General features: G+C 29.2%; 1 protein-coding gene across 8 annotated transcripts in view; it reads right to left on the bottom strand.

The window, feature by feature from the left end:
• Positions 1-23,126, bottom strand: part of LOC130891379 (voltage-dependent L-type calcium channel subunit beta-2) — a 76,826-nt gene that overhangs the window by 39,741 nt on the left and 13,959 nt on the right. For 6 of the 8 annotated variants that reach the window (XR_009058899.1, XM_057796075.1, XM_057796079.1 and 3 more), the window contains exon 2: positions 393-431. Coding sequence is in view for 7 of the 8 variants with exons in the window: in XM_057796075.1 (XP_057652058.1) it covers positions 393-431 (39 nt within the window). In the remaining variant the exon portion in view is untranslated. Of the gene's footprint in view, positions 1-348; positions 432-23,126 lie in introns of all 8 variants that reach the window. The other 2 variants (XM_057796076.1, XM_057796081.1) reach the window with 2 other exon arrangements.

The raw sequence follows: 23,126 nt of genomic DNA, 5'->3' as shown, positions 1-23,126 counted from the left end.
TCGTATAGAGCTTCCTTTGATTTCTATTCCACAAGAAAGTTTTGAGATATGGAAAGGCGTGATGTTTCATTGCATTTCTATATATACTGTACATAAAATTTCTTCATATATAATTAAAACAAAACAATTAGGAAACAAAGACACAACACCAACCACAAAATGCGGACTCGCAGAAGACAAAACAAGTGGTGGGTAGCTGCTACAGATCTAGATAGTGGCGGTTATTTCAGCTGTCAATTTCGAATCATCTACAATTTTGTATTTTGTAATTTTTCCAAAAAAATTTTATACCACCAATCGAACAACAATACGAATGGAATAATCTGTTAAAATCCCAGTTACACACACCTTGATTGGGCAACGCTGCGGTCGCATGGCCTGCTTGTGCTTACCTTTGACGATATGAGCGTCAAAGTCGGCGACGATTCCTGCTGAAACAAAAAAAAATCTATCAACATCATTTCTTTCGTGTCTATATGCGTTGACGGACATTGTAATCTACTTTTTAACGAGACTCTGATTTAGATTCAGATTCGTAATGAAACGACAAGAAAATAACAAAAAGAAAAAAGAAAAACGAATAGCAAAACGGAATAATAACAAAAAATCCATAAAGAAAATGATAATCAAGGAATATTGGAAATATAATGCACAAACATTAAAAAAAGAAGAAACAAATGAAAAGATACGTTGAAATAAAAAGCGGAACGAGAAAATGACAGTAAGTAAAAAAAATATTGGAAATGTAATAAAGAAATGAAGAAAAACGCAAATAATATTGAAATAAGAGAAGAAAAATGAAAATAAAAGATAAAAGAGAAGAAGAAATACCAAAAAGTATGAGTTAAGAAATAAAGGAAGAATAGAAGAATGGGGAAAATAGAGAAGAATACGAATAATGGGAAAAAAGACAGAAAAAGAAAAATGACAGAAGATAAAAGTTGAAAAGAATCAAAAATAAAAGGAAAAAAGAAAAAACAGTTGAAACAAAAAAGAAAGATGAAATAAGAGAAGAAAAATGAAAATAAAGGAAATAATGGAAAGGGAAAAGCACCAAAAAAGTATGAGTTAAGAAATAAAGAAGAAATAGAAGAGTTGGGAAAAAGAGAGAAGAATACGAATAATGAGAAAAAAAGAGATAAAAGAAGAAGAAAAAACGAATGAAACAGATAGAAAAATTGAAGGAAGAAAAGTAAAAAACAAGGATAAAAAATGAGAATACAAGCATTGAATGAGAATAAGAGAATTGAATGAAGAGTGAAAAATGGATAAATTTAAATAGAAAGGAAAGGAATAATAGAAGAAGAAGAAACAGAAGATAAAAGTTTAAAAAAATAGGAAATAAAACGTACAAAAAGAGAAATTTAGAGAAAAAGAAATTAAGAATTTGAAGTGAGGGTAAAAAACAAAAGAAAAGAAAAACGTTTCGATAAACAAGATCTTCAAAAGTCAAAGATGAACTAGAATACAAAAACATAAAACCGAAAATGAACGAAAACGTAGAAAAGTTCATGGGATCACACAAACAATGAAAGGAAAATGAAATAAAATTCGGAATGTAGGAAACATCGTATTTTATCAATCAGCTTCGTATCGATTTTTCAGGCGCGAATCAAAGAAAGTGGGGACGTGTACATAGAATAAATCGAGAGTGTAGATGATTAGCTTCCGCTATTTCCTGCCAAATCGTCAATAATCATCTTATATTTGATAATAACGTTTTAACAGATACACCAGACCGAAAATTTTGGAAAAAAATATATTTATTCATCAACATCGTCATTAGCGTCCTCAAACTTTATTTCGTTTGTGTCTATATACGTCGACGGGCATTGTAATCTACTTTTTAACAATACGCTGATTAGATTCAGATTCAAAAAGAAACTAACAAAAAGAAGAAAGAAAAACGGAATAATAACAAAAAATCAATAAAGAAAATGATAATGAAGGAATATTGGAAATAAGTTGAAAAAGAAACGAGAGAACGAAGAATGTAACTCACAAAGTAATAAAACACTAAAAAAGAAGATGAAAGATAAATTCAGAATTTAGAAAATACGTGCACGTCAATGATTTTATACAGATGAAAGGCGAATCGCGTTACAAGGATTTTCTAATCGATTGTACGCGCCCATCGGAATATGAACATCGATAAAGGATTCAAAATCGTCATCGAAGCATGTTTTATACAAATTTGACACGTTTAAACGAGCCCGAAAGAGTCTGTACGAGGAATTATCCACTAATTTCTATATAAAGTCTAAGGAGATTAAATAGACACGGTTTATAGAATTTGGGCAGTTTTAGTGTGCGGAATGTGGAAATGCGATCGATTGCGGATAGTTATATATACGGGGTACTTTAAGAAAGTTGATTCCACAAGGAAAATTTGAGTGATAATGATAATCGAGAGTTTAGTTTGATGATAAAAGGGAAATATCTCTACAATTATTTGTAATTTAGTTTAAAAAATGAGTGTTAAAAAGCATTTACGAAATTGACAGACATTAAGTTTGACATTTTTTAAAGGTGACAGCACTCTGAATGTGTTGGTTAGAAGACAGCCGCAACGAGGCCAAGTTAAGCGATTTTTGATGTTTCACAACATCCTATACGGTTTTAAATAATTCTTAGGTAATCAGGAGAAAAAGTTTTTTTTTTAAAATATCTCATAAATACAAGGCAACTACCTGATTATCATCGACTGAAAACCGTGCAACGTATTTCTATTAGACCCTTATAAAAATGTTAATGTGGCCCAAAGCCGAAGGCTGAACTGACCTTGGCTAAAAATCGAGAGGAACCAGTCTCAAATCAGAACGGAAAAGAATTAAAAAACGAAAACAAAAAAAATCGCATTGCTTCGCGTCTGGACCTTATATAGGTCGGGCGGGTTATATAAGCCCGTTTTGAGCTTTTTTTCGTTCGTGACTCTACCACATGACTGCAAAATGGTATCTGCTATTTAATAGCACGCGTTTACAACGGCGGCGTTGCCGTTATTTATACAATTTCACCGATATAAGAAATTTATATATTTACTTTCAATTTAGTATCTTGATGTCATTTATAAAGAAACTTCGACGAAATTTTTAACATTTTAAATATTTCGAAAGATTTTTTTACAATTTTACAAATTTTAAAAAAATTTTAGACGTCTAATACGGAAAATTAATTAAAGAAGTTTCATTAACACATTTTTTGATAATGTAAATCAAAAATCGTTAAAAACGATCTAAATAATCTTTAAGATTCTACTATAAATACGAAAAAATGTTTATTTATCATGTAAAACATATTTTAAATCACTAGGTATTATATCTAGGGAATATCGTGGAATATAAACCGATTTAAACTGTTATTTGTTTATTTTAATCATGGTAATCATCGAAATGTAAAAAAATATGTTGTACTAATATGACAAGACTTATTTTTCTTCTTTTTTTTTTGTAAATTCTTCTTCTAACTCATTAATTAACGATGCGTCACACTTTTATGATATTCAAGCAAGTTCGTTCTTTGTAATTCACTTTTTTGGCAGTTTCATGGTTTTACAGTAAATTTGGTATATCTAAAATTATGAATCTATACAAAAATTTGATTAGTAACAGTAACATAACCAAAATTTTGAGGTTATAAATGATAGTGCAGGAATTAAAGTTAAAAATAATGTCAAGCCTCCAAATTCTATAACGCAGCTACGATTTTTCTGAAAATTTAGAATTAAGCTTATCATCTTACCCTCCACATTGAGATCTACATTGTCGCAAGGTGCGTAAATTGTTTTTAAGGGGTGAAAACCACCCTGTTATCGAAAAAATCAATATTATAGTTTTTTTTCGTTTATGCAGCATAAATATCTTAATATATTGTATACTATATATTTTGAAGTATCAATCCTCAAAAATCTCTGAGAACTACCCTTATAATGAAAATAGTATAGGAAAAAATCTTTTAACGATTTAAAACGTTGCAATTTCATTTTTACTGTGAATAATTCATAGTATTTTAATGAAATTTTATTGGTTATTAATTTTTATTATTCAACCCTTAAAAACTACCCCTTTGCAAAGAATGAAATAAAAATAAATCTAATAATTGCCAACTTTTATGTTTTGCATTCTTTTTGTTATTTCTTGTCTCTAGTAGAAGTAATTTTTAATTGTCTATATAAATCCCTGTCAACCCTTAAGAACCACCCCTTTGATAAAAAATAAAAAAAGCAAGTTAGAATCAACAGAAAAAACCCGTGCGTCAAAATTTGAAACTTTTTCATATAATTCACAAAGAAAATTTCAAATTTTTATTTTTTATTTAACTTCATTAATTTTGAAGTTATCGCATCATACAAACAACCATTTTAAAGGTAATTTTCAGGGCTACAAGTTTATGTATGTTAGAAGGGCTTGAGATTTTCCACATTTTATTAATAAAGGGTCAAAGGGCTGTGGATAAGCAATTCGCGCAATATAGTGACAGTTTAATTTTATGCTTCAATTTGACTTTTTATTTGTTTTTGTATCTTTTATAGTTATGGAGAAAAAATGATCAAAAAATTTTTTTTGAAAAATCAAAAAAAAAAGTTTCATTTAATGCTATTTTTGTCAAAATTATGCATTTCTAATCAGCCAAACTCTCAGATGTCGTAAATAACATCAAAATAAAGTATTTGATACAAGGAATAAGTTTAATTTTAATTTTCAATGAAATATCATTAGTTTTAGGGCAATTTTTTTAAGCTTCAACTATTTTATATCATATATCACTGAAATTTCAGTCGAAACGATTTTTAACAATAGTCATTCGAAAGGTCAAAAAGTACTTTTTGACTTTTTGTTACAAAATGTACCATTTTCACTTTATTTGAAGTTAAATACTCATTTACGTAAAACAAAAGCTATTCAAGTACCTATAACTTGCTATAGGCAAAATATTAAGATTCTCAAATATAGTTTAACTTCTTTGTTTTTTTATAAGCTTCATTTTTTTTAATTACACTTTTTTCGATAAATCGCATAATTACTATTAAAAAATGCGATTTTTCAATTGCGAATAACTAAAAAACTATTGATTTATCGAAAAACCTTTATACGGCATTTCTTACTTTAAATTTACTGATCTTTCGATTTCCGGGATTATTTTGTGTAAAAAATTTTCCATCCCCTAAAAGGGGTGGTATCCTCACCCCGGGGAATAGCACACTTTCGCATCATGTAGATCTCGCTTTTTAAATCCACATCTATCATGTATCCAAATTTCAAATAAATCGGTACCGCATATTTATTAATATTAAACTTTTTCTTTTAAATTGTTATGTTAATTTTTTATATACAATTATTTATTAAACATTTCGAAGCGATTTACTTTACAACTATTTCCACTTACTCAGAATTTAATCTCGTTCAAAAATGTCCTTAATGGGTTATACTAGTTTATATGGACGTATTAAAGTTTTACTTTTAATGCGATTTGTATGTGTCTGTGTCACAGAATTAAAAATATATTTATTATCATAAAAAAACCATACAGCTTTCTAAAATCGCTCAACATTCACAATAGATTTGTATTAATCGCCTAATTTATATATAAATCAAACGTCGTTCGACATATTTCATTTTTAATGACAAAATCATTGTTTCCAATCGTTCGCGAAACTCAATTTTTTGTTTGAACGTCCAATCACAGTTATTGGAAAACGCTCACAGCGAACGCGCGCGTTCTAACGCTTTTACGGAAGTGTTCGCGCGAACACCGCGCGAACTTTTCCCAAATGTCGCAAAGCATTTGTCCTCGAACAAAAACCTAAGAACTAACAAATTTTTATATCCGATCCATTCCTAATGAGGAATCATTTCTAAATTAACACCTTCCAGAATCTCCTGAAGAACTTGTGGGGGATGTTAGAGACTACGACCACGATCCATCCATAAATCCATTCGTAAACATTGAAATCCCTAGTCGAATTTGCCATAAAACTTCAAAAGTAGTGGTTAATTTCAGAATTACTCTGTGAGTAATGAATTCTTTAATCTACCTTCGAAATTTTGTAATTTCAACCACACACGTTTGGTAATTTTTGTTTTTTTTACTACGGATTGTACAACCACCTCCAATTGCTAAAACTACTACCAAAAAAGTTACAAAAATCAATGATTTCTCTTCTATAAATTCAAAAACACTTTTCCCGATTATTGTTTTTTAAAAACTCAATTTAAATCGATGTACCAGGTATATATTTAATGGTATTCCCTCCCAGCTGGAACATACCCAATAATTTTAATAGTATTACTCATGTGGGTACCATCCTTTTCGTTTTTTTTTCCTTCTGCGCAATTTATTACAGTTTTTCGAAGAATTCGGGTCTGTGTAATTACACAAAACTACATTAGTCAGATTGGGCTTTTGGTCTTTTGTTTATTTTAATATCTTCGGTATCTATTACTTCAGTAGCGTACCGTATAAATTTTCTATCCAGATATGTTGTAATTTGATTTGGTTTTGTCGTTGTTTGGTTCTAGAAGAACCAGATCGCACCTAAAGATGTCACTAGTTGCTTGAAGATTCCACGTTGTTTGGTGAAGGTTCCCAATCTGAAAACTGAACTGTCGGGTCTGGTATTTCTAGTACCAACCTTGTAATTTAACCAAAAATTCAGTACCTGGTTATAAACACCTACTTAAACTTAGTTTATGTATAATAAAACAATAAAATAAATTGATTACTACCAAAAAAAAGAACCAAACCAGAAAATCATTTACCTGTACACCTACGAGAATTTATTCTCAAATCTCGTTATCTAACACGTCAATGTTGAATTACCTTCTTATAAGGATATTCACTTGAACGTAGGTGATAAACAAAAAAAAATCGTAATACAGGATGTTTGAGGAATATTGAGAAACAAATAAAATGATACGATCGAAGATAAATTCATTTCCAGTCAACGACAAGTCATATAATGAAAAATGAAGAAGAAATTATCAATGATGAAAAGGGAATCAATGAAACTTCGAAGACTAAATCTTGATGATTGCAGAAAACGCCCCCTCTGGAGATGGTTATTTGGAATTTGTCAGATAAACAGATGAAAACGCAAACAAATACTTGACTTGATCCTACCAAATAAACCCAACGAATCTCTCTCTTTCTCTCTCGATCCTTTTTGTAACGCGCCAATAGTTTGCTTACGTCACTAGCGCCGATCGAGTTTCGTTCGACAACTTAGAACAGTGTCCATGACAAATATTTATTATAAATATTATATTGGACTAAAATTTATTGGCGTATCGTCCTGATTGGATATTGTTAATAATTTGAAAATTTACGTTTAACATAAAACAAATTTTGAACCCTAGAATAATTTTTTTAAGTAATAGAGGAAATTTTCATGACGAAATCGTCAAAATGTGGTACGGAGCTTTTGTGTTATTTGCTTGAACTTCAACACTTGGTGTCTCAAAAATAGCAGGTTTATTTGTACCATGATCTGTCTGTTTATCTGGTCCATACCGTGGATTTTAACATTCATTTGAAAGCGATCTTAAACGGTATAAAATATTTTAAGACTTCTAATTATTGTTAATTCTGAAACTATGGACTTGAAATGAATTGTATTTATTTTAGTTAAGAAGAAAACTTATTTTTTTTTAAATTGATGTTTGTACGAACCAAAGTTATGAATCAACCAAAATCAAGTACACGAAACCTAATTTTTCATATAGATATCGAATATTTAATCAAAAATTTTTGTTCCTTTTGAAAAATTAATTTTTTTTCGGTGAAATCGAGTCCTCATCTGTATAAATGTATAAAATAAATCCAACCAAACATAATATTTCATGGTATATATTAAAAAAATTTACAGTCTAATGAACAACAGTACAATTTCTGTTTTGAAAAACAGGTTTATGAAAGAGTTGCTGCTGGTTAATAGTTAAAATTTTTTTTCATTAATCTCATTAAAGATCAAATGGAATAATTCGAATATTTGGATACTGGAAGCTTGGATTTTTTTTATAGTGAATAAAATCTTATAACACGATTAAATAAACTGTCCACATTTTATACTAGACAACTGAATATACGAAAGTTCGTCCAATATCAATTGCAGTAGACATCTAATAAACCGTCAGTCCACGTGGACACATTATTTCTATTATTTACCAATGAAAACATCGAATCGTAAACATAAATGGATTTCTATTGGCCGAAGCTGTCGGGAAGCGTATGTTCACAATTTCTTTGAAATATTCCCGCCCAAAAGTCTGTGTAAAACAGTGGCGGCGCTCGATGAGATTTATTTAATTCATAAATTGAAATATGGCCGAATGAAGATAATGAAATTGCACAGTGTACTGAGAATAAAGACAGTTATTAATTATTTTAAATATATAATGTTTTTTTTGTTTTATTTTATTCTCCTTTATGGTTTTTGCGATTTCTATAGAAAAAAACAAACGGATGGGGTACGAAATGGACGCAGTGCACGTTTGGTATCCTGTTTAAACCAAACGCCCTTACAAACTGGTACATTTTACTCGTCTTCTTATGTTTTATAATTTAATATTAAGTGATTAATGAATTTGACTTTTTTCGAGTATTTAAATGATTCTCATTAATTTCTTCCTGTAATTTATTAAATATATTGATTTCCGTATAGAATATCAATAATTAAAGACGATTCACACGGTATATATATAAACATTTTCAATAACCTAATTGATTTGTTTTTGAAAAAATATGTAAAACTTTAATAATTTATGTAAAAATTCTTATTTTAATTGATATTGTAATAATTAATTTGGATAATTTTATATATTTTTGTTTAAATTTGAAAATATATAAAAAATTAATGTGAAAAATAAAGAATCTAATTACCAACAGGATTTAGTGGTAAGTGACATTTGACAATAAAATGTTATACACAAATCCAGTGCAGTGGTGGAACTAAATTTTACATCCCAAAATTATTTTGTAAGATCGTCTGTTGTGACTAAATCGCCCTCTATTTCTGTAAAGCTCTGCGTGGTTTTAATATTATTTTCTGAAGGTTTAATATGTAGATGATACATTATTCTGGATTCATCGGAGTTTTCGTATGATTTGTATGAATTAATATGGTTTTTAAAACGGTTTAAAATGGTTTTGACACGTTAACATGCTTTTAAAACGATTTTCTCGATATTTCGAATGATTTTGATAAATTAACATTGTTTAAATATGATTTTTAATAGATTTATAATAGTTTTAATAATTAATATGGTTTTAATATAGTTTTTAACATGGTTTGAGATAATTTCGATACATTAACATGGTTTAAATATGCTTTATTCAAGGTTTAGTTCGGATAGGCTACATTATTATGGTTCTATCAGAGTTTACGTATGATTTATATAAATTAATATGGTTTTTAAAATGGTTTAAGATGGTCTTGACACATTAACATGGTTTTAATACGGTTTTTTCGATATTTCGGATGATTTTGATACATTAACATGGTTTAAATATGATTTTTAATAGGTTTATAATAGTTTTAATAATTAATATGGTTTTAATATAATTTTTAACATGGATTGAGATAGTTTCGATACATTAACATGGTTCAAATATGCTTTATTTGAGGTTTAATTTGAATAGGCTACATTATTATGGTTTTATCAGAGTTTTCGTATTATTTGTATTAATTATTATGGTTTTTAAAACGGTTTTAGATGGTTTTGACGCATTAATATGGTTTTAAAACGATTTTTTCGATATTTCGGATGGTTTTGATACATTAACATGGTTTAAATATGATTTTTAATAGGTTCACAATAGTTTTAACAATTAATATGGTTTTAATATAATTTTTAACATGTTTTAAGATGGTTGTTGAGAGTTTTTGGACAAGTCTCACAACATTAAGGGCTTAAAGCCATGGCGTCTGTTGGGCTTATCACAAACCCTATGAGCTCAACAACCCCTTAGATATCCACCAATGCTATTATGAACTTTTTCTTGGAGCTTCCTATCAATTTGGAATTATTTCAGACATAAATCACACGATGCTAGGTCCGATCTGTGAGTTGGTTGTTAAAAAATATCCTAACGAAATTCGTAATCTTTCTTTTAGTCTAATTTTCAGTAGATCTGAAGTACCAACGAACAACCACTGATTGTTTAAGGTTTGAAACTCTTTTAGCGATGTTGTAGAGGTTCAATGTTTTACTTTCGTAAATCTTCGTATGAATCACTACAATATATAGTCAACGTTAGTTATTGGAGCTAGATCGTCAAGTTTTTGATCTCATTTTGATCAGAGTTTTCGCATAATGATATATTGATTCAAGTTATGTCCAGATCTCAGATAAATCGACGAGCTTCAATTTTATAACGAAATTAGTTTTTGGTTTTTTTTTGGGAAATTTTTCTTTCTAATGTTTGTTTTTTCGAGATTTGTTGTTTGTTCTAGCTACAAAATAATAATTTTTACTTAATACGTTTTGAGAAAAAATTCTTTTCGTCGTTTCATCGCAACAAATTCGAAAAACATATTTTGTACCATCTCGGTCGTCAAGGACAAATTTAGGTAAGATTTTTTGTGGGTTAGTACACTTAATTTGGAACAGCAGGTGGCTTTTTATTTTCAGAAGTTCTCCTATTTGAAACACACGACGACAAATCTAAAATAAATTTTGCCGATCTATATATATATAGAGGGTTGCTTTAAAACTTCTTATTTTTCAATGTTATTTCTTTGTTAGTTTGATAAAAATCATTCTCTTGCAAATAAATTCATGAATTAACCGAATATTGTCACTAGGGGACAGATCTGGTGCATAAGGTGGTCGATTTTCGCATTTTCAGACCAATTCCATCTTCTTTTCGTATTATATACTTCAACAGAACTTTCTTCTGCATTCGGGAGTTTATTTTTCATTATTTTAAGATTTTCTCTGTTTAAACATGATTTTTGTGTCGATTTGTTAAATATTTTAGGTCAAATTCATCTCGAAAACCGAGTTTTTAAACGTGGTATCAAAAAAAAATCGTTTCGACGTTTTGTAATCACGAGATTTAAAAAATAATAATAAAACAAGTTTCGAAGTAAAATTTTACGGGAACGCATCGAGATTCGTGTTTTAGTTGAACGACCCTGTATAAAAGTAATAAATCGCCTTTCTGGTAGAATTTGGTGCCGAGCGGAAATCTTATACGTATAATTCACGTGTACATGTGAATTTGAGGCAATAACCGTCCTTTTTCTAACAAAATTCGACCGGCTATAAATGTACCCTTACAAACAAAACCCGATTACTCATTTCTACGAATTTTAACCAAGAGGTTATACGATACGTTTTGCATATGCCACCAATTTCCTGTCCTTGACACTGCTAGTAATTATTTTATATCCTTCTCGGTGTTTAAATTGATGCACCATATTTATAAGCAGACTGTAAAGTCGTTTATTATACGATTTTTCATCTTAAATAACCAATAATCATTAACACTACAAGAGTTGTTACTTAAATTTGATATTTTTTTGACGTAAAATGTTTTCTTATATAAACGCGATAATTTTTGATGACTTTGACATCATCTAGAACCACGTGAAGGTCGTTCAAAATCTGCTGCTGTACCAAAAAACATCGACGCCGTGCTTAAAATGATATTGCAAGATTTGGCTATCAAATAATCACTCTGAAGTGCGTTTCGACGAGACCGAAGACTATTTACATCACTACTACACCATTACTTACAATTACACTGTCTGAAGTGAGTTTCGACGAGACTGAAGACTGAATGCGAGATCGCATACATTAGTTCAAGTTTTTGAACAATCAAAACATCGAATTGATGCTTTATCATTATTAAATAATTATTTTTTATGATTTTTTCGGTACTGTAGAATTACAGAGATTATGTTTTATCCGTCCCTGGATTGTTGAACATTAAATGAACTTTCCACGCCCACTTAAATCGTTATAATAATCGTTAAAAGCTTTTTTTGTAATTACTTTCAATAGTACCAACATAGTTATAGATTCTTTCTAGTTTTAGATAATACGTTTAAGATAATACTCGAAATGCATATTAGATTTTTTAATTATTTCTTTTTTAATGTGTTGAGAGGCTCTTGATTGATTACGCTCCGAAAAAAAATTACATCTCTGTCAAAAGAAATATAATTTTAGATATGCCACTTTTGCTTTCGAAATTTTCTAATTTTGTAGTTTATAGTGTGAGATCTATTGTTATATAGATCTGTAGCGTTGTTTTTTATGCCTTTTTCTTGCCTCCTGTCACATTATGTCTACTAAGGAAAAATTTTTAGGTGCAAGAAGGGAAAAAATTCGCTGGGGAGAAGTCCGGTCTCAAACACGTCCCAGACAAATTCCTGTAGGAATTTTCCGTTTTCAGAACGTCTTTTCCATTTTCTAATCATTGAAACACTCGTGACTCATGGCATTTTTCGAGAATTAACAACGAAACGTCAATAATTATCTTTATTGGTTTATTTTGATTAATTTTGGGTAATTACTAGTTTTGGATACTTTTTTGAACAAAATTATGCCTAGACTGTCACTTTGTACTTAAAATTGACTCATGTCAACGTCTTAGTCATCTTCTAATCATTGAAACACTCGTAACTCATGGCATTTGTCGAGAATTAACAACGCACTATCTTTATCGGTTTATTTCGATTAATTTTGGGTAATTACTAGTTTTGGACACTTTTTTTGAACAAAATTATACGTTAACTCTCACAGTGCATCCAAAATTGACTTATGTCAACGTCTTACTCATCTTCTAATCATTGAAACACTTGTGACTCATGGCATTTGTCTTTTTTGCAGTTCTTATTAATATTGTGTAACTACATATATTCAAGATTAGAAATTTTGACATTTCGCTATGAGTTCAAAGAATTCTTTATCATTTTAGCAGCGTCCATTTTGACCTGTGAACAATAATCGAGGTTATTCCAGTCGAAAATTCCAGATGGAAGGAATTTAAAGATGAGTGAAATGATTCTAGTCGATAATTAACAACGAAATGTCAAGAATTATTGTTATTGATTCTGATTATTAGATTTGGACACATTTTTTTGAAAAAAAATGTGCGTAAACTGTCACTTTGTACTCATAATTGACTTATGACAAGATGTCGTTATTAGTTACGATTTGATCAAGGCGAATTATCAATTAATTGCATCCTGTGGTTATTATTTTATACGATATATCGATTGAGTCCTAACTTTTCAAGAATCTAAAGATAAAATAAAAATATTTCGTTCCAATTACTCACGCACAAATACCTGCGCCGTGTTGACAATAGAGAAAAGTTTCCGATTTCGTTATTTCACATGAAGAAGTGAATTTCTACCTGGCAGATTTATTTTCTGAAATTTTATTGAAAGTCATGTTTTTACTTGAAAAAAGAATGATCTTTAAATCAAATAAAGGTACGGGAATATTTTGGTTTTCGATAAGGATTTCACCGAACAAAACACGGTGACTTTAATTTTTTATTCAATATTTAAGTTCCAGTATTCAGCAGGTGCATTTTTAATAAAAAAAGAAGAATTATATCCCTGTCAATTAAAGATCGTAAAAGCTAAATTGGACAAATGAAAGATGAGTAAGTTGAATCAACCAAGAAACTATTTCTAGCACAAACCTCTGCTATGATTTAAAAGCAAAGCAAATACTAGTTCTAGTTGTAGTAAATACAACTATCCCCCCAACTACCCCGTTTATCACCTCTTGAAAAATTGAAATTTCTGCCACGTTTCAAGGTGAAATTCATCAGGAGTTGCTCTGTTTATAGCTATTACCTCTAAGGCGACGTCGTCTGCAGAGCTCAATTATGATAATTCCTTGTGATATTTTAAAGAATCTATTATACTAGATGTTCAATAGAGTTGGACCTATAGAGAGATATTTAATAGACGATGTACATATTTATAAGGAAATTGGAACTAATATGTTAAAGAAATTAACAAAATTATGAAATATAACAAATTTTCTAGTTGATAAGTCATCGGAATCAATCTCGTCAAAATAATGAAGAAAGGGATTAGAGGAAACGACAAAAATTTACGAAAAAATAATTCAGAGCAACTCACATAATTTGCAATTTTGTTTAATTTTTTTTACATAAAAATAAGAATAGAGAAGTTAATAACGAAAATATAAGAAAATTTCTTAAAAATCTCGATATTTGTTTCGATTTATTTCATTTATGACGATTTTAGAACGCTCCAAAAGTGACTGGTTTCGACGAGACTTATAAGGATCCTATAAAAAAAATTTATCGATAAAATCATAGACAATGTGATTTGACAAGGGTTAATACCCCACAAACTTGAAGTTAACATCTTAGTAAACCCCCAGAAATCCCAATAATATTGTTTCCTTTTAGAAAACACCAAGTTGCGTCCAAAAAATCTAGCATTTTAATGGGTTGATTATATAACAGACTAATTTCATGTTTTGTTTATTAAACATGGTTTATAGATGATAAAATATTGTTGTTAAGTTGATTTTATAAACATTTGGTGTTGATTTGAAGTATTTTTTGCTATATCTCCATAATTACAAATCTAACAAAAAATTTTTGATTCATTTTTTTTGACATAAAAATAAGAATAGAGAAGTTAATAACGAAAATCTGAGAAAATTCCTTAAAAATCTCGATATTAGTTTTGATTTATTTTATTTATGACGATTTTAGAATGCTCCAAAATTGAACTGTTTCGACGAGACTTATAATGATCTGTTAAAAATAAATTTATCGTCGATACCCCGTATACTTGATATTTTAGTTAATATTACAAACATTTGGGTGTTTTAAACGTTTTTAAAAACATTTATATATAATCTAATAAAAATAAAATGTCGATTTATGGTTATTTTATGTAATACGACTTTCGACACCTCATAGGAAGCTTTGAAATATCTATGTTTATATATAATATAATTTGATCTCATAAACGAAAAATTAAAAATGAAAATCCAGAATTAAGAATTCAAATTTCTATTTTTATTTTTCTTCACTCAAATTAATGCGAGTTAATTTATGAAAAATGAGTATTGAAGCCGATTCAACATTTTTTCAAAACAATTTCGAAATTTTTAAGACGGCCATTATTATTAGATTTACAGTTATATTTACGTTCCGAGACACTAAATTTTCGATCTGAAGCAAAATTAAGATAAATTTAGATCAAATTTTTAAATAGATATACAAAAAAATAGACAGTGTTATGAGTGTTAATGTAAACAGTCTTCATTCTCGTCGAAACGCACGTCAAACACTGTAATTATGAGTATTGGTTGTAAGGTGATGTAAACAGTCTTCAGTCTCGTCGAAACGAGCATCATAAATTGTAATTATAAGTATTAATGTAATGGTGGTGTAAACAGTCTTTAGTCTCGTCGAAACGCACGTCAGTATGAATATCATCAACGGTTCCAGAAATGTCAACTTCAACACTAAAAATCGAAGTGAGCCAATCGACATGTTGATTTAATCCACGTCCAAAATAATTTTTTAAGCAAGTCGAATGTCATGTCATGTCAAATTTGACATATTCGCATCAGTATTTTAGACCTTCACAATCGCATCGTATCTATATATCTCAATAAAGGTTACTAGTTGAATAATCCGTCTACTTTCCAATTCTCGTTGATACGTATATATAAGGAAGTATTCTGTACGCTCTTTCCATGATTTTTAATATATAACAATATACTAGAATAGAGTATGAATAATTTCATGAAATCATCAACTAGTTTTTTTTATGCCAAAAAACTCGTAGTACGTTCCATGAATTATTATAAATAAATAAAAAAAACTGTTAGGTTAGGTTATGTTAGGTTTAGGTTATGTTAGGTTAGGTTAGATTAGGTTAGGTTAGGTTAGGTTAGGTTAGGTTAGGTTTGGTTAGTTTAGGTTAGGTTAGGTTAGGTTAGGTTGTATTAGAAGAGGGTGGGTTTTTAGCTGGTAGGCATCCGGTTAGCGGACGAATCCAGCACACCTGGGTCACCTTCCCAGGCGTCTTTCAAAGATTTTCCCACCCACACAAAAAAAAGGTTATGTTAGGTTAGGTTAGGTTAGGTTAGATTAGATACTGAAATAAAATAATTTTCTTCAATCAAATATTCCGATTGGATATAAATTTTAACATTTTAAAATCTTTTTTTTTATATCTTCTATTAATTAAACGAGTGGGTTTATTTTCGGTTCGGATTTACTACTTTTTTAACTTTTTTTTGGTGCTTCGCGTGATCTCGTCCTTTCCAATACCAGATTAAACTGGATATAATACACAGATGATAAAAGTGAAAAAAAATCAATTTTTAGAAATACGACTACAAATTAACTGTTTATGTTTGAACAAAAACATTTTCAAATAACTTCGTTCGTTGACTGAGAAAGTAGTATGAGAATATGAATTTAATTCTTTCTAATTATAATAATAGTCGCATTATTTTTTATATTGTAGGCCAGTATTTGAACATTTTAAAAATATTATGGCTATTTTTCGATTCATAAACTACGTTTTGTAAATTCAAAAAAAAAACTCGATATAGAACCTTCAAAACGATTTTTCGAAAATCTAAAACGAAATAATGATAAATCATACCATGGTAATCGAAAATCACTTCGTTTTCAATAATTTCGTTTTTATAACGTTTTTTTGTATGATAATTTCATCTTCATATTGATAAACTCACTTTTTGTTATAAATAATGAAAAATTTAATGATGATATCAAAAAATATTCATTATATACATTGTGGTTATATAAATATGACTTGATCGGCCTATATCAGATTAAATAAAATTTACCCACAATCTACGGTTGATAAATTTTGAGTTTTTTGTTTAGTTATTTCCGTTTTAATTATCGAAATAATTATTTCTAACAAGAGAAATAATTCATTTTAATATTTTATATAATTATATATGAAATTGTTGTTAATGTATTTGGACGACTTAAAAAGTTAGGTTAGGTTAAAGATCCTGGTTTTTCTAGATAGTTCTGTCTTCCATTTTATATTTTATCGTTTCCTTCAGGTCCTCGAGGATTTTCATTGTCTTTTTCTATTAATGGTTCGAAAAAATTATATCGAGATTAAGTAAACGGTTAAAAAAAAAAGATTTTAAAGAGTAATTTAAAAAAAATTAACGAAAATGACGATGCTAAATCTACAATTTGTAATTACGAGCTAAACCAGATCGAACTAGTATGAACCCAGACAAAAAAATGGTATTGAACCATTCGGGGAACCACTGATAATTTATACACACGGAAATGGTTCCAAAAGTACCTGGATTGACCTAGAGATAGCGGTAGTTGTCAATTTATTGGAAAAATTGAAGAAAAAACGGTTATTTTATGAGGTGCAAAAGCTGAAGTTGATTCCGAGTAGCACATTTCGAAGAATCGATCAAATGAGGTCAAAACTCGATAAATGTTGAAGAAAATTCACTGGAAAATAGTCGATTGAAAGTTTGCACAAGAAAACAATCAAAATAATGGATTGAAAAGCGGGAATCGGTTCTAAAGAAGACGAAAATCTTTCCATTTCCATGGCGAATGGTTGATATTTTACGAAATTAATAACGATAATCGGTTTAAACCCCATAGAAAACTGATTAAAATATAAATTCAAGTGAAATAAAAAACGGCGTTTCTATTTAACCAAAATACGAGTTGTTATTACCGTTTTTATGGACTATAAAATATGAAAAGTACCGCTAGATAATCGGAGGTTCCACTCGGTACCATTCTTTAATGTGAACTCCATAGAAGAACCATAAATATTCTTACTTGAAGCATATACTTGTTTTAACATTCGTGCAATTAGAATAAATTAATCTCGGAATATTTGGGCTAGGTACCATCACGATAGTACCTAACCAACAATCAGGTTCTTCGGATATTAATTTTTTTTTTAAATTATAACTTTAGTTCAATGATCCTTGGACGTATCGAAACGATCGGTACTACGGAATAATCGATATTTATAACATAAAATATGTATACAGAGTGTTTTAATAGATTTATGTATCACCAGTGGAATTTTATTATGTTTAAAACCGCTGCCAAAAAACTATTTTCTATTAAAAACCATCTCAAACACCATCCGTAAACTATCTGAGCTTTCCATGAATAATTAAGGTCTAAAAAAAAGTTGCTACAGCTTCAAGAAAACGAATATTTAGCATACAAAACTAACATTTAATCTACGAAGTTTGTTTGTACAAAACTAACATTTAATCTACGAAGTTTGTTTGTACAAAACTAATATATAATATACGAAGATTCTTTGTACAAAACTAACATTTAATTTACGAACATTGTTTGTACAAAACTAACATTTAACTTACGAAGATTGTTTGTACAAAACTAACATTTAATCTACGAAGATTTTTTGTACAAAACTAACATTTAACTTACGAAGATTGCTTGTACAAAACTAACATTTAATCTACGAAGATTGTTTGTACAAAACCAACATTTAATCTACAAAGATTGTTTGTACAAAACTAACATTTAATCTACGAAGATTGTTTGTACAAAACTGATAAATAACCTACGAAGATTGTTTGTACAAAACTAATATTTAATCTACGAAGATTGTTTGTACAAAACCAACATTTAATCTACAAAGATAGTTTGTACAAAACTAATAAATAATCTACGAAGGTTGTTTGTACAAAACTAACATTCAATCTACGAAGATTGTTTGTACAAAACTATCATTCAATCTACGAAAATTGTTTGTACAAAACTAATATATATCTACGAAGATTGTTTGTACAAAACTAACATTTAATTTACGAAGATTGTTAATACAAAATTAATAAATAATCTACGAAGATTTTTGTTATAATTTGATCATTCTTTGTATGTTAATAGTTTCATCCCTAGCATTAAATATTCCTCATTCCAAAAACTTCCGTGGACGTCAAGAAAATTATGAAAAAAAAACATTTCGTTTGGTTCGTGACTCATTTCATATTCCTTATAAAATAAAACGATCTTCAAAAACGTAAAAGGGCATTGTCATGCAATATTACGCCCTTTAAGGGAAATTATTTCCTACCTTCGTGAACCGGGGAGATTGTTACCAACTTTTCTAAAATAAATTAAAACACATACCGAATATAATCCATCATCATTGCCGTAAAATCTTTAACCACCGATTAAAATTTTTGAAAAATAATCCGAGAGGGTTAAATCTGGCAAATTGGGTGCATGAAGTAGCAAATCACACTGTAATTTATCTATTTTGCTCATCGATATAACGGATTTTGAAGCTGGTACATTGTCTTGGTGGAAAAAAACTTTTTTTCTTATCCAAATACGGTTATTTTTGCTTCATTTTTTTGCTCAATTATCCCAAAAAAATCCGACGCTTGCAAATGGAACGATCTTTCTTTGGAGCTGATTCTCCCTTCTCAATCCAATGTTTTATTTGTTGTTTCCTTTAAATTCATAGATCAATGTTTAAAACATGACCAAAAACTCTATGGAAACATCTTCAGAACGCTGTTTACCTTCCATTTAGAGAAAATCATCATTTTATCCGATAGCTACGCATCCATTAGAGCTCCAGGCTCCAATACCATAAAACTCAAACTCGTTTGGGATCCCATAGAAAACTGAAGTTTCCTATGGTGAATTCCTGGATGATAATCACTATAAACCATGTGCAAACAAGATCTAAACCATTCCGAAGCACTATCTTATCAAATCCCATTCGAAAAATTACTAGTTTCTTCATCATCTGTTTTAAAAACTTAAATAATAACAAGATAAATCTCTTGTAAAACCTCAAACCTGAAAATGAATAAAATATAACACCTAGAAACGTATTGAGACTGTGGTCGTAGAAAAAATTGATGTATCAACCTCTAGGATTTAGCACAAGGATTTGTAAATAAGGAATCGAGTAGATCACGAAGGTTAAAGCTATCCAGGAGTGGATATAAATATATTTATATTTATATAGAAAAAATCTTTTGGTTTATTTAAAAAAATGTTCCGTAATCTAAGACGATTCCCATCTTCAGGTTTTCAAGTCTAATTATTAAATTGAGACTATGAAAACCCAAACAACAGTTTAAATGATGAAAAAAAAAACGATTCGAGTGTGATTTTTTTCTCGGTGTAAACGTGTCTATTTCTATCCGGTCTTAAAATAATCCGAAAAATTATTGTAGACTAGTTTCAAAATGTTGAAAACTACTTGCGTCGAACTTTCGGTTCGTTCAACTTGAAACAACTGGAAAAACAACATTTTGAACGAAATAAAATATTATGTTCGATGATATGTTGATATAAAATCTCGTTTTATTATTTTTTTGTTACCAAAAACTCGAAAATAAACAAATTGCAGTATGAGGTTTTAATTAATTTCTAATCGTACTTTAATTTTCTATTTATTCTATTTTGACGTTTATAACGCTTCTAATAATTAAAAAACTCATTTAATTTCTATGAATAGTGTATTTATAAAAAAAATCATCATTTAATCTAAAAAAATGTCTTAGATAATTTCTAGTATATTTTCCTGAAACCCGTCCTGGTAAATATGAAAGGAATCGAACCCCGTAGTATTTAATTAGAGCAAAATCATTTTTTTAGTTTTTGAATTTCGTAATTTTTGTAAACTATCGAATTTTTGGAGGGGTAATCAAAAATAAAAATAATTTTCGTTTTTATCTAGTGATTTAACTTATTTTTGTTTTTTTTAAGTTTAATTTTTAATATTTTATCATTTACTTTTTGATTAGTTTGATTTATTTTTGAAATTAACATCGTTCGTTGTTGCATTTGATCCTTGGATGTCTTCAGTTTTTGTAGAAAGTTTTGATCAAAGTTTTATTTTTATTCTTTTATTTTCACCCCTGAAATGTGGAAACAGCTATTTATACAGCTGGCAAATATCGGATCAACTTCATACAATTTTTGGAATTGGTTCTTATAAATATAAATCCATTAAAAACCAAAATCAATTTCGATGTAATTGATTTGAATTAATAATTTTTTATTTTCCTTGCAGAATAAACGAAATAATTTGGATAAGAAAATTGGGTTTTTATTTAATTTTTTTTTTCAAAATATTTTTCAGTAATATCAATAAACTTTCCGTGCATTTGAACCAATTGAGGTTCAAAATATGTGATTTGAAAAATCGATGTCTTATAATTAGGCGATTTTAAGTTAGAACTTTTACTTGATTTGGACAGTTTTGATTTTCACCGGAAGGTTTTGAAATACCGAACAAATCTAGCGAAAATTAACAAAATTACGGGCGCGGATTTTCAAATTTTGAGACTTGATAGTAATTTCAGTATTATGAAAACGAAGTAGTTTTCTAAAAGTTTTTCATGTGCGCTGAAACGTTTATTTTCTTGAATTCGTGCTACGGAAATTCACGAGCTGGTTTCAGCGATGAGGATGATTTACTCAGAAATAGTGGATCCAACTAAAAAATTACTAGAGACCTCCTTGTAGAAATTTTTACAACCTACATTTTATGTGAGAACAATTTTTTTCGAATTTCTTTTAATTTTCGAGTCATTCGCGTTCAAAATTTGATTTGGACAGTTTGATTTTCACCAGTATGAGGGTGATTTATTCAGAAATAGTGGATCCAACGAAAAAATCACTAGACTTTTTTTGTAGAAAATTTCACGATCTAAATTTGTTGTAGGAGCAGTTTTTTTGGAATTCCTCTTAGTTTTCAAATTATTCGCTTTTAAAAATTTCGAAAACCCGTGATAGTAATTTTGTTAATGATTACAAATGTCAAAATTTATGATGACACTGTCATTTAACATATTCACATCCAGTCGACTGAAGTTTGATATTGAGTATTAAAAAGACCACTCTGTATATTTAAGATATTAAAAAAAACTGATTAAATAAATATATTACTGTTGTTGTTTTTTTTATGATTGAGGAACCTTTCAACGTCAATTACCATTTTAGAATCGTTAAAAACCGAAAATTCAACGAGCTAATTATTATTTTTAAGCACCTTGAAGTAAAATAAGCAGGTATAAAGTAAAAGAATTCTGGTTACCAGCTTGGTGGTCCATAACGACAAAACTGATTGCTGCCCACTTTCAATTCAAAATCCGACCGCTGATAGTCGTAAAAATAATCCATATTTTCATTATAACATTTCATTTTTAAAATTAGTTCCCATGCTTAGAAATATATTTATATATATATATATACGCAATTTTATAGCTTTTTGACAATGTTTAGTGGGACTACGTGGAATTTGAAACACGTGCATAGGCGGAGGACTAGAAAAGTTTTTTTTATCGTTCTGTACGTTTCGTCGAGATGTCTTATTTATTTACATATTTTATCAGCGTAAGTTGTTTCAGACCGTTTCTGTAAGTGGTGGGTCTACGGGAAGTTTTCCGACTGAATCCCCCGAAACGTCTAACAAACTTTTCGTAAAAACAAAATTATATACATAAATTATTTTTCGACGTAATTTCCTCTTATCTCAATACACTTTTCCCAGCTATGAAATTATCTCAAGTCTGAGAACAGAAAATAATCCGAGAGAATTGAATTTGACCAATCAGTTGCATGGAGTAGCAATTCAAACTTTAATTCGTTAATTTTGGTTATTGAAATAACGAATTTGGAAGCAGGTGCGTTGTCTTGATGAAATAAGACTTTTTTCGCCGTCGATAATTTCACATTTTTCTATGAGAATTATCCCACGTGCATCCCAAAAACAAATATTTCTAAGGGAAAAATTAAATTCCGAATACAAATAAGAAAAAATTCATTCTATTAAATGTTTTTTTGTCGAAACTTTTTGTAGGAAGACAAGAAGTCGTAAAATTTGACCAGTTTTGATTTGCGGGCCTCATCAGCACAACTACAAATCTCATGTTCTACAAATATTTTCACAAATTTTCGACAAATATCATTTTTGTTCGAATACCTTCATTGAAATTTCATGTTTCGTTGAATCTACTGGTTGCCAAACTAATACCAAACAACATGGTGTCTTCAAACTCGAAACATATGCTCTATAGATTGTGTACTTTGTAATAAATCGATATTTTCCGATATTTCTTCATTTATGGCACCTA

This window comes from Diorhabda carinulata, chromosome 3, assembly GCF_026250575.1.
Source record: "Diorhabda carinulata isolate Delta chromosome 3, icDioCari1.1, whole genome shotgun sequence".
In the NCBI taxonomy this organism is placed as follows: domain Eukaryota; kingdom Metazoa; phylum Arthropoda; class Insecta; order Coleoptera; family Chrysomelidae; genus Diorhabda; species Diorhabda carinulata.
The sequence above is the reverse complement of the archived record's forward strand: the minus strand, read 5'-3'. Positions and strand labels throughout refer to the sequence as shown.